The 12,655-nt window shown below is 40.8% G+C and overlaps 1 protein-coding gene across 1 annotated transcript in view; it reads right to left on the bottom strand.

Annotated features, from left to right (window-relative positions):
• Positions 1 to 3,718: 3,718 nt before the first annotated feature.
• The window catches only part of kdm5bb (lysine demethylase 5Bb), a 32,709-nt gene continuing 23,772 nt past the window's right edge, over positions 3,719 to 12,655 (bottom strand). The window contains exons 20-28 of the mRNA XM_030734534.1: positions 11,409 to 11,764; positions 10,435 to 10,573; positions 9,229 to 9,408; positions 8,498 to 8,659; positions 7,391 to 7,876; positions 6,543 to 6,627; positions 6,251 to 6,459; positions 5,898 to 6,164; positions 3,719 to 3,856 (exon numbers count right to left, since the gene is read on the bottom strand). Of these exons, the coding sequence (XP_030590394.1) occupies positions 3,719 to 3,856; positions 5,898 to 6,164; positions 6,251 to 6,459; positions 6,543 to 6,627; positions 7,391 to 7,876; positions 8,498 to 8,659; positions 9,229 to 9,408; positions 10,435 to 10,573; positions 11,409 to 11,764 (2,022 nt within the window). The remainder of the gene's footprint in view (positions 3,857 to 5,897; positions 6,165 to 6,250; positions 6,460 to 6,542; positions 6,628 to 7,390; positions 7,877 to 8,497; positions 8,660 to 9,228; positions 9,409 to 10,434; positions 10,574 to 11,408; positions 11,765 to 12,655) is intronic.

The raw sequence follows: 12,655 nt of genomic DNA, 5'->3' as shown, positions 1-12,655 counted from the left end.
AGGGTGGGGCTTATAATCACAAAGAAGGGAAAGGAACAGGAAGTAGAACCACAGCAGGACATATGAACAAGTTTACTGTCAACCAAAACCAAGTAAAACCAAAAAAACGATCAAAAGATGGATCGCTAATGTGAAACATGACATAAAGACTAAACCCGATGGTCAGCCAACCATCAGTCCAACCAACCAACCAATCAATCTTCCATCCATCCATCCATCCATCCATCCATCCATCCATCCATCCATCCATCCACATTTTCCCTCCTGAGTAGAGTCTACACAGCCTCTCTACTAACTAGCCTTTCTTTGCTGAGGGGATTTTGGAGTTCTGTATTGATGACACGTTCCTATCTCTCAGCTCCATGTTTTGATCTTCTGACAGTTTTCTTGCTTTTCATCTGCCTAATGGTGCTTTTTTTGGGATAAATCTGATTCTGTTTCCTCAAAGCATTTCAGAGTGCTGTCTCATTAGAAACATTCAGTCTAGTCATGGTTAGACTCTGAGAATGCCCCTTCTGAGGCCATGTTTTCTGCAATCACAATGCTACTTAATAAGCATTGTTCCATTGGAAACAAGGCACAGCCGGATCTATAACAGCTAAACAATGGCTGCAAGCTGATTCAACTGAACAAGCCTCTGATGGGCAGATCAAATATCTGAATCCTGCTTCAATGGAAGGATACAACTCAGGGAAATATGACCTCTTGAACAACTGAGGTAATGTAGTTAGTGCTACTAATCTGTTTCAGTTTGATTGCTGACCCATAAATAGTGCAGATTATTCAATATTTATTCTTTATTTACACTTCTTTATTTCATAACTTCCTCAAATTTTCTGATTACTTCCTTTTAATGGAATTTCAGACTTCTGGACCTAGCTGTGTATTTAATCTGTTCTTGTCACATTTCCCTTTTTCAACATCATTTTCATTTGTGTTTTCTTGTGTTTTACTGCATTATTATTTACTCTCAACATTCAGTGAGACCGTTTCAGCTTCCTCTCCTGGTTTTTGGCTCCCCCTTCAGTATAAACCAGTGAGGAGCTGAGAGAAATCACTCAGTAAAAGACACTGGTCAGGTTTACTTTGGGTCAGTGAACGTATTGTGTTTCCCTGTGGCTAGAGCTGCCCCCCCCCCCCCCTTAAAACAGCAGCTGCTTCCTTTAAATGAATTTAATTTGCCTGTGCATTAGGAGCTGCTTCATTCACTGAGCTTCAGTCCCTGCTGTGAGAGGAAGAAATGTCCCCCAAACACAAACACTTCAGACATCCAGAGGAAATGTGTGCTCGTTTATAGAGCAGGGTTTATTCATGTCTCACAGCTTTGTTCGGTAATCTGATCAAACAAATTACCTAAAAATAATCGTCATGTCACTGTTCATCTTTGGAGCCTGTTTAGGTCTGGTGTAGGTCCACGTGTTTGCTTTGTGTTTGGAGATCTGGGTAAGTGTTTATCAGACTTAGAAGAATTATACATAATCTGAAGCATGGACTTTGGAGTATAAAAGTAACAATAAGATACATTTATCAAGGGACTTAATCACACTTAGGAAAAAGAGAGACTCTCAAATGATCATACACATGCCAGCAGAACAAACATTCATGGCATCTTACAGAGTTTTATAAAACTCTCAGACTTTTCCTGTCAGGCCCGATTTCAGAAGATGAAATTGCTGCTCAATTACTGATAATTAAAAGGATCCAAATCAAATTTTGGTGAAATAAATATACGCACTGTAGAATCAGGAAACCCTTGTTTGATTATTATTATTATATTCCCTACAAAAATCCCATTCAACTTAGTTTCAGTCCATATTTTCCTCCTGGTTTCCCATGCCCCATTTGCAGTCTATGACCCACCAGTGCCATCTGTCCCACAGTCTGAGAACCACTGACTGCTATCATTACTGTCAGAAAACAGACTCTGGAGCTTGAAAAAAGGCGACTGGACTTCTTTTTGTTTCTTGAAGACGTTTCACCTCTCATCCGAAAGGCTTCTTCAGTTCTCAACCAAATGGTGGAGAGACCCAGGTATTTAAACCCCTGTGGGCGTAGTCCCCTGGAGGTGGTTATGACCCTCTATTGATCATGTGCTTGAACACATGTGCCCAGGTGTGAAGGGGGCGTGGGTCATATTTAATCAGTGGTTTCAGTTGAAACCAACTTAGGACTCCGCTCCATTGTTTCCTGTGGCCTATTGAGGTCACTGGAACAAAGGTGTGAATGGGGGTTGAGACGTCTGGGAAGGGAGCTCAGGACAGCACTGTAAGCGGGGGAAAGTTGGTGACGTAATCCACCTCCTCTGTTCAATGATGGTTGTTCACAGTGGACATAGATGGCTTCTTTCACTCCTCTTTCAAACCATCTGTTTTCCCTGTCCAAAATGTGGACATTGGCATCCTCAAAAGAGTGCCCTTTTTCCTTCAGATGCAGATGTACTGCTGAATCTTGTCCTGTCGAAGTGGCTCTTCTATGTTGTGCCATTCGTTTGTGAAGAGGTTGAGAACTGAAGAAGCCTTTCGGATGAGAGGTGAAACGTCTTCAAGAAACAAAAAGAAGTCCAGTCGCCTTTTTCAAGCTCCAGAGACTACTATGACCTGGATAACTGAGAATCTACACAGACATACGTCAGAAAACAGAGGGAATCTCACCTGTTTCTGCACTGCAATCACCCAACACTTTTATATCAAATCACATTTTTAAAAAATTATTTTTACTTACTTTGGTTTAAGTCTTCAATTTATTTCATGAACAAATAACAATAAAATCAGCATTATCAGGTTTGATGACTATTATATATAAGATTATACGTTAAAAATCTGGTTTATAGAATAGTTAGTGTTCGTGTTTTGGAGCACATCTAGTGGTTTCTTTCTACTACATTTAAGTGAAAGGCTGAGGCGTATCCATAGAACAAAAGGGCTTTATTCCACAATATAAACTTGTAACATCTTCAGCTACTCCAGGTCCTTCCTGCTGTTTCCTGTGCCGGGTTACAATTGAGGATCCGCGCCCTCAGAGCCTCTTCTTCCTTCAGCGAGCAGTGGTGCATCTCCACCACCGTAACCCGGACACATGCGTAGCTTTCTGTACATCACACCATCATCGCTAAAACACAACTCAGCCGAGATCAAAGCCATTTAAGTCGATTCAGACAAAAATTATTGCTCAGATAAATAAAACTATTCTACAAAAAAAAGAAAAAAAATGGGAATAATTATATTAAGATGCATGTACTAAGCACTGGATTTCAAAGAAAAAAAAAAGCAAGTCATTTTTTGGGGGTGAAAACCTCAATGTCTGTCCCCTTAGCTCTGGTTTAACATGCAAGAAGGTTTCAAAGATGATAACATTAACCCTTGATTAATTCTCTTTACTGGGGCGGGGGTTCATGGTGTAAGACTCCTTTGCGCCGATGTAACGGGATCCCATGCAGCACACTTTACATCCTGTGTTTTACTTTTTTTTTTTTCATTTAGACAACCACAAACAATTCATAAGAAGGAGGAAATATATATAATATATATATGTAAAAATACAAAAAAATAACTAAACATTATAGTTCTGGACAACAAGTCAAAGAGGAGATAGCACCGTTGTTACAAAAGGGTTGGACAGATGGGATGAGGGGGTGAGGAGGGGTACTGGATCAGTGACACATCCAGACTGGAGGGTCCAGTAACGGACTGAGGACACGCCTCCCTTCATGACAACTTCCTCACTTTCTCATGTGTCTGTCGTTCAGCGTACATGTGACACAAATGTAGTCCTCCTTCTCGGCCATTTCTGGCGTAACGCCGACGCAGACTTGGTGAAACCACTGGTTGCAGCTGCCATCACATTGGACCCAATCCACCTGAAGAGAAACACAAATTATGTAACACCACACCTGAAACAACCGATCTACACATCCAGCCATTTTTATTCATAGTCACACTCCTGTGCAACTGAAGACTTCAAGTTTAATGTGAATCTTTTTTGTCTTTATCAGCAAATTATCTGCTGCTAAACGCTTCACAACATCCCCTGGCTCAACTCCACCTGTGTCTTTATAGAGGGTGGCAAAACACTTCACAAGCTTGACCAAACAAGGTATCACCTAAGCTGCAACAAATACAGGATACTGCACACTGTCCAGGTGTTGCCTGCACAGCAAATCGAGTTTTGTGTGCACACAAGGAGAGTTGTGCGCAGTCCAGTTTGTTTGCCCACAGTGGCAAGAAGCAACAGGTGTGGCTATATTTGACTCTGACATGCAAAAATGTTCTTAACATAATGATATACAACTAACAAATGTGGGAATTTGACTGATCTAATTAAGAGTTAGACTGAGTCCTGATACAGTCGGATATTCACATAAAAATCTTGGGAATTTCAAGATAAATTTTATTTTGCATTTGAATGGAAAATTCCCCTCAGTCCATGCATGAGCGCTGTAATGGTACGTGCCAGATAGGCTGAACATATTCAAATATTATTTGACCACAGATCAAAAGGTGCACAAAACATATATTTAAAGATAAATTTATCTGCGACCTCAAAATGTCATCATTATCATTATCATCTCCAAGAGATGGTGGCTATGTTCTACATCATGATGCTGTTATTTAGTTTGTTTGCTTTTCACAATCAGGAGTCCTTTAATTCACGAAGGGAAATCCTTCAAAATAAAAGCCTGGCTAATTGTTTAGCTGTGTGCTGCTGAGGATAACTAACTGCACAGCACAGTATGCCCCGTCGGTCACACGCTGAGTCTCGATGGTGTTTTGGTCAAGCTTTTGAACTGTTTGGGCTCCCACTGTTGGTTGGTGCTGAGCAGGTAGTGTACTGTGTGTTTCCACGAAGGTGGCAAGACTGAAAAAACACTACAGAGCTGAGGGGAATAGCAGAGCTGGAAGTCAGTTCTCTGTAGACTCTTCAGTATGAAGAACAGTCATGTGATGAGATACTGTATATTAAAGATGGATGTAGCCACAATGACATTTCCCATTGGTTTGTGGAGTACAGTCCTGAAGCCTCAAGTCTGGCATTTTGACTTACACAATCCTGTTTTTTCTTTTTAAAGCCAGAAGTTTCAACATATGGGCGAGGAGGACAGTTTCCACCCCTATCACGGCTCTCTCTTTTTTATAACTCATCCACCTGCAAAGTGGAGTTAGGGGTTTGGCTACTTTGATTGATAGGCATCCTGACACAGACAGCTGAAGCTGATCAGACTCTCCCAGGCCTCACCTCTGCTAATCTGTGTCACTGAACTGAATATCTCCACTGTGTAGGGGCTGTTGGTGCCTTCTGATGCATTTCTGATAGATTATCTGACAAACATTATGGCCTGCTGTGTGGTACAGACCATCCGTCGGTGCTTCAGTTTCTGTGAGTAAAATTTGAGGCTTTTCTTATTCTGTGACTTTATGAATGCAAATATGGTCTCTTCTGGCTCCAAAGAAATCTCACACAGTGCCTGCCAAAACGTTGATGTTGAGGTGACGACACAGAGGCTAAATTCATCATGTCTATACAGTCTATGACAAACAGATAACTACTACTTAGTGCTGCTACAACTAAAATATAACTTCATTCACCAGAAACCTTCAGCACAGGATTTTTGCACTGGTTTGTCTGGGAGCTCTGAAAGGTTGCTGCTCATAATCAATTCTCTAGAAAAAAAATAATGATTACAGCCAGTTTCTCAGGCTCATTTTTTTTTTAATTTTTATTTTATGTAGGTCTGTAACTATTTTATAGTTTTTGTTGTAATATTTGGTATTGTCTGGTTTTTGATGCAGCAGTTTCCCGACCCAAAGTGAGTTCGTCCTACAGGAGACAATAAAGTAACCTTAACCTGTCCTCTGCGGAATAAATCGATTCATGTGGCTCCTATTGGATGCTTTTCTCACCTCATCTCCCTCTGGCAGCTGACACCTCTCTGCTGGACAAATAGCCATTTCCTCATCAGAGTCATCAGACTGGGATAAGTTGGAGCGCGGGGAGGATGAGGTCGAAGTTTGTCTGCGCTGGGGGTTCTTTTTATTTGTCTTTTGTCTCTTGTGAGAGTGCTTTTTGTCCTTCCCTCTGCGCTCTCCATCTGAACTGTCCCTCTCCAGATGACGCTTTGCCTTCTTTTCCGAGCCCATCGTGCCTTCCCTCATGCCTTTGGCATCATCCTGAAAATAAAACCAGCATGATAAAAACTGGCACTGATGCAGCACTGAGGATGTGAATCAGTTCTTTTGCTGGCTCGAGTTTGTACCTGGTTCAATGGCAGATTTGTTCCCTGAGAGTTAAACTGCATCTGTTTGTCACAGTCTGTGGGCTCCTCCTGTGGTGGCGACGTGCATTGATTTGTTTGCTGGCTGCTGGCTCTGTCCAATAAGACGTGATAGAGGGTCTGCACCTCTGGCAGAGACACCTGCAGCAGGAGCCCCTCCACCATCAGCTCCTCCAGGTCCTGACTTAAACCTGAAACATAAACACAAAGCTTAAAATGTATCAGAAATGACAAATAACTACGACTCATGTCTTTGTTTAGTCTGGACACTGACCGTGCAGTGGTATGCATCTCTGCTCGGTGTAGAAGACAGTCTGAGCATGGCTTGTCCTATTCCACTCTGGTGTCAAACAAGGAGCCTGAATCAAAACCATCAAACCCCAGTGTTAACAAGTGCAGATCATTTTTAAGTGATAATAAAAACAACACCTGAACATTTTCTGTTTAGGGCCTTAAAGACAGACTGCAAAAGCCAAAAGAAATCACTGTGAATCAAACAGGCTGTAACTGAGCTTTACAGTTGAATAAGATTTTGTATCATTTCTGCAGCCTCCAAGACACCCGTCAGGTTTTTATTATATCTCACAGCACCCAAAAAAATAAAGAAAGGGGTGAATTTCCCCCCTTATTTTACACATGCCAGATGATTTACACTAATATATCTCCTCCTGTCAGCACCATGTTTTATGTCTGTATCAAGACCTATCAAATCTTTTTAGCTGTTAAAAATGTGTTGATGTTATATTAAATCTTTGGAAAAGCTGCAAAATCTGTGTGTGAAAACCTGATCCTGATCTGTTACACTGAACCTAAAATCTTAAGTTGGTTTTGTAAGGAAATGATCTGTCATGTTGTGTGGAGAAAATCTAACTCTCTGTCACACATGTATATTTTTATTTTGGACCATTAACGTTTGCAGATAATTAACCCTTTAACAGAAAGTGTATCGTATTTAATACATGCAAATTAATATTTAATTTCCTTTTTTTCAATTTATCAGAAGGTTCAATAAACACTCAATTTTCAAAAAAAAAAAAAAAAACATTTTGTGGCAATTATTTCATGGTTCAGGCTTTACAGGGTTAACTGCTTAAAAAGTGGCAAAAAGAGATGAGGAATGACCTGAGTGTTGCTGTGAGTGTTGTCGCTGCCTGAAACCCAGCGGGTGAGAATGGGAGGAGTTCCTGGTCTCTCCTCTAGTTCTGGTAGGTTACATGCCTGTGAAACCTCCTGCGCCCGCTGCTGCCAGTTTACTGTCCTCTCGACCAGATAGTGCAGCGCATCGCCCTCCGGCAGGCGGACCCCGACGCCCTGCAGTGACGTCAGCAAGGACAGGACTTTGCTTAAGGGGGGCTTTTCTGATCGTTGGCACTGCGGACAGAGCCACGGCTGTGTTTTGCAGGGGTCCGACGGGTCTCTGACACAGACGCTGTGGAAGGCATCCCTGCAGAGTTCACACTGTAGCATCGCACCCATGGGCGCCCTCTGACAGAAACACACCCTCAGGTCCATGCAGTCTGCTGTGGGAAGGAGCTTTGACTCATTTGCTGCCCTGAGATTAGAGAAAGCCTCCATCTCCCTCACCCGCAGCTCCTCCAGAGTTGTCATCTGGTGAATAAAACACAGAGTCAGTATTTGAATACTGTATTTGAATGAATAAAGTAGATCTGAGTAAAGAAGATCTGGAACCAGTTTCACAAGTTGGTTTAGACAGGGTATGAAAAACAAACAGAGGTTTATTATGTAGTGCACATTACAGCATTTGTTGGAATGCAACATTTTTAAAAAAAAAATTGATTACTACTATTTGTCCCCCATATCAGGGGCGACTGCTCGACACATCCTTAGCACCCTTTTTATACTTTTTAAAGCTTTTCCTGTGGTCCTCCTCCTGTTTTCAACAAACTTTTGAATCTGTTCCCACTCGCTCTCTCTTTATTCCTGCATAGCTGTGTGTGATATTCCTGCATTTCCATTTCCTCTCTCCCTTCAACATCCACACTGTCAACATTATCATTTGAAGAAACAAAAAATAAAAATCACAATTTCAACATCACCACACCCATTTTTTTTCAAGACAATGAGCTCATCACCCCTGTTCCTTAAATTTGTACTTCTGTCATTCTTTCTCCTCATCAGTATCTAACCATCAAAACTTCAAACTTATCTCAGTACACATTCTCCTCTTGAAGCACAGGTGTCTTAGGGAACAGCTCTTTGAATACTTACTGCAGAGGTAGAATCCTTGGTCTCTGAAAGTGCTTTTTCCACATCGCTGAGAGTGTTGAGCCTTGATGTTTTCTTTTTGTTATTTTTAGGTGATTCCTTCCCTTTCTTTGCCTTCCTCTTTGGAGAACCAACATTTCCAACTTCACATCTGGGACACAGAACCTGCAAAGAACAAAAGCACTGTGAATCTTATGGACTGAGGTTAACAAGCTCTTGTGTCTTTGACCTGGGGTTTCATCTGACTGTTCTGCTATTGCCATATGCCAGGAGTAAGTTTACTGGAGAAGCTCATGTCTGGGAAGCCTGAATTTGTTGGAAATAAATTATTTTCACTGATAAATTTGGCAATGATTTTGGTAACTGCGTTTTATCTAAAAGAGTTTTTTGGGTAAACATCCAAAGACCATTTTCCACCACCCACCAACCGCCCTGCTGAACAGGCAGTCAAACTTAACATAAGTAGAGGAAATGATGAAACCCACTATGGAAATGGAACTGAACTGAAAAGAAAACATTTAAAATTAAATAAAAAATACCAAAAAAAATAAAAATCCCAAACTATAATAACTCTGTTGCTGTGTGGTCAGCTGTACTTTAACAATTAGGTTTCTTAAAGTACAGCCATAAACATTTCTATCAAATCAGAGCAAATCAAACATTTCCCACTGAAGTCAAAGCCCAGTAGGATTTACCTTCATGGTCATAATTATTTTAGATCAGTGGGATTTTACCTCCAACAAGGACAGTGTTGAGTCTTTCTGAAGGAAAGTTGCTGCTGCTGATTCTTTCCATTCCTGCACTTGTGCCATGAGACACTCCAGTCTGTCTAAAGGCTCCAGGTGGACTTGAATGGCTTGTCCTCGTAGCACCATGTCAGAGAGGGTGTCCACCATCGGGATGCAACCACTGGCCTGAAATGAGAAGATTATTTTAGTGTAATACATTTTTTTGCCTCATTGATCCTCTGAGTCAGTTGATAAGAGTTTTACATGAGTGCACATTATATTTTATTGGTCTGCAAAAAATAGCAAAATAATTTTTATTACTTTATGTACTACTGTGTAACTTAATACCTATAATAGCACAGATTTATAGTTTGCATTCTGAAAAAAAAAATGCAAATAAAGCGTTAAAATAATGGCAGTTCTGCACCCCGATTCAGGCTTAGTACTGCATGGTATCACAGTGACAGACAAAGTTTACAATAAACCTGTTAAAGATTTACAGCAAAACTATGCTAGCGCTCTGACACCTTTATTTTAGCTTGTTCTTAATTGCACAGTCGCTGTATAAAATGAGCCAGTGGTGAATAAGATGCGCTAAAAAGATGCGTTTCCACACCTTTGAGCATGCTGAACAGGTGGTTTAATAATGGATTCTTATTGGAATTTTACTCTCAGAGATTTTGATTGCAGTTATAGTAATGAGCGTTACTGTTGTCATCTCTAGAAAGCGTTTTCTTTACTCCCCACTTTCGCTGAACTGCTTCTTTCCTTTTGCTGTGTGTGGGTCAGAGAGGAAAGAGGCTCACGCTTCAAAATAACTTTGACAGTGTCATCTTCACAGCTGCTGTGAAACACTGGGGCTGCTAAAAATACTTTTTACTCACACACCCCTAAGCACTTTTTACACTCCAGACGCATCTATTTTTGGTCACAAATGTGAGTCAAACACTTTCGGTGCCTTCCTGCTGTGCTTTCTACGCCTCCAGGAACGGCTTCTTTGTTACAGTAACCTTATACACTTCCTTTAATCTGAAATTAGGCAACTAGCCCATTTTCATGAAAAGAGAACTCTTAACTGTTATTAGTGGAACCACTGTCACAAGAACAAACATACTTTTTGACATCACACCCCAGTTATTTTCATTCTCAAAACAAACTATTATATTATTATATTCCCTGATAGTCCAATCATTCTTGAAGTTTCTTGCTAACCTGAAGCTCCTCAGCTTCCTGCAGCCACTCTTGGGCTTTTCTGATGGTGTCTTTCAGGAGAAGACAGTTTGGGAGGTAGGCAGGGATGCTAGATGCCTTCTCAGCAGCAGCACTAAGGGTCTCTATGGAGTGTGGTGGTCTGGTGGGTAGAAAAACACAAATGATGCACTACAGGTGACAAACAGTGGCACAACATTTGAATCAGGTCCGGATGATCTCTATTATCTATATCAAGAAATGCCATGACACTTTGTTCAGAAGCTTTCTAAATATTTATTTTACCACAAACAACTTTCCAAACTTTCCAAAAATATTCTGTACATACAGGTTTTATTGCATAACATAAAGCTTATGTTATTTTGGAGACCAACCTTATTTGCATTAAATATTATTTTAAGTGTCAAACATCAAAAAATATAATTGAAACACTATTTCAAAAACTGTGAGACCCCAAATTCAAAGCTGTAGTGGACTAAGCATGATGAAGGAACACAAAACAACTTTTTTAATATGCTGATATTTAAGTCCTGACTGGAGATTAGTTTGTCTGATAATGGTGAGAGTAGATGCGCATTCCTGACAGCCATGCCATTAAAAGCCTTTGAAAAGCACTTATGACAGTTAATACTGGACAGCACTGAGTACCAATGGAATGAGGGCAGAACTAAATATGATGCTCACTTTTTGTTGGTCTTGTTGAATATTCTAGCAGCAGCATTTTGCACTAGCTGTAATTAAAATGAAGCAAAATCAGGAGCACTGACGTAATATTACATTATTCAGTTACAATCAGTGCAAATACCTGGACAAAGAGTTAAAGCTAAGAAGCAGAATAACATCTTAGAAATCATCTGTTTTCCTTTTGGATTAAACTCAGAGCATGACAAGCTACCATAATCTGTCCTTGTTGCTGTTTTGGATGTTTTTCTACTCAGTGGCTAACATCATCATGGATTAATCAGTGCTGCCCTCACCTGGCTTTAAGGAGACTGCTCGCCTTGTCCTCCCAGTGCTCAGACATAGTGAGCTGCTCTTGAAGTCGTGCCATGGCTTTCTCCACTGACGGATGAGGTGCCAAACCGACTCCCTGGTCGATGAGCCTCCTCATGGTCTCCAGAGTCAGGGTGGCAGGCTGAGCACTGAACTGCTGCACCCCCTCCAGCCACCGTGCTTGCTCCAGCCTCACTCTCAGGCGGGCCAGCTCCGGCAGGTCCACATCGAAGTCGAAGCTGATGTCCAAAAGGCTCTGGATTTCAGCAACGCTGGGAACTTCATCTGCCAGGACTTTTTCGCTGTGCTGCTGGAAGTCTTCAATGCGATTCAAGAGTTCCTGAAGAAAGAAAATACAGGAAGTTAAAAACTGGTGACGTCTTCAGATTAGATCAAGTAGTAATTTTTTAATTGATTTAACGAGAACAGTGTACATTAATGGAAACCGATATGTAAATAAGATATAAACATGGCAGATTTTAGGAAAACTTCTGTAGTCTCTGGGCACGTCACATGAAACTATACAATATACAAAAGACATACGGCTAATACAAAGGACACAAACACAAACAATACATAACACTAAGTTCAGTTAAAAATGGTCATAGATCTGAAGTGTGCCTCAGAGAATTCCACTGCCACTGCTCTTTTTTTTTTTTTTTTTTAAATACATTATTATATATACAGTGGGGAAAATAAGTATTTGATACACTGCCGATTTTGCAAGTTTTCCCACCTACAAAGAATGGAGAGGTCTGTAATTTTTATCGTAGGCACACTTCAAATGTGAGAGACAGAATCTAAAAAAAAAAATCCAGAAAATCAAATTGCATGATTTTTAAATAATGAATTAACATTTTATTGCATGAAATAAGCATTTGATACAATAAAAAAAACAGAACTATATTTGGTACAGAAACCTTTGTTTGCAATTACAGAGGTCAGACATTTCCTGTAGTTCTGGACCAAATTTGCACACACTGCAGCAAGGATTTTGGCCCACTCCTCCATACAGAACTTCTCCAGATCTTTCAGGTTTCAGCGCTGTCACTGGGCAACATTGAGTTTCAGCTCCTTCCAAAGATCTTCTATTGAGTTTGGGTCTGGAGACTGGCTGGGCCAGTCCAGGACTTTGAAATGCTTCTTATGGAGCCACTCCTTAGTTGTCCTGGCTGTGTGTTTCGGGTCATAGTCATGCTGGAAGACCCACCCACGACCCATTTTCAGTCCT

This window comes from Archocentrus centrarchus, chromosome 7, assembly GCF_007364275.1.
Source record: "Archocentrus centrarchus isolate MPI-CPG fArcCen1 chromosome 7, fArcCen1, whole genome shotgun sequence".
Classification (NCBI taxonomy): Eukaryota; Metazoa; Chordata; class Actinopteri; order Cichliformes; family Cichlidae; genus Archocentrus; species Archocentrus centrarchus.
The sequence above is the reverse complement of the archived record's forward strand: the minus strand, read 5'-3'. Positions and strand labels throughout refer to the sequence as shown.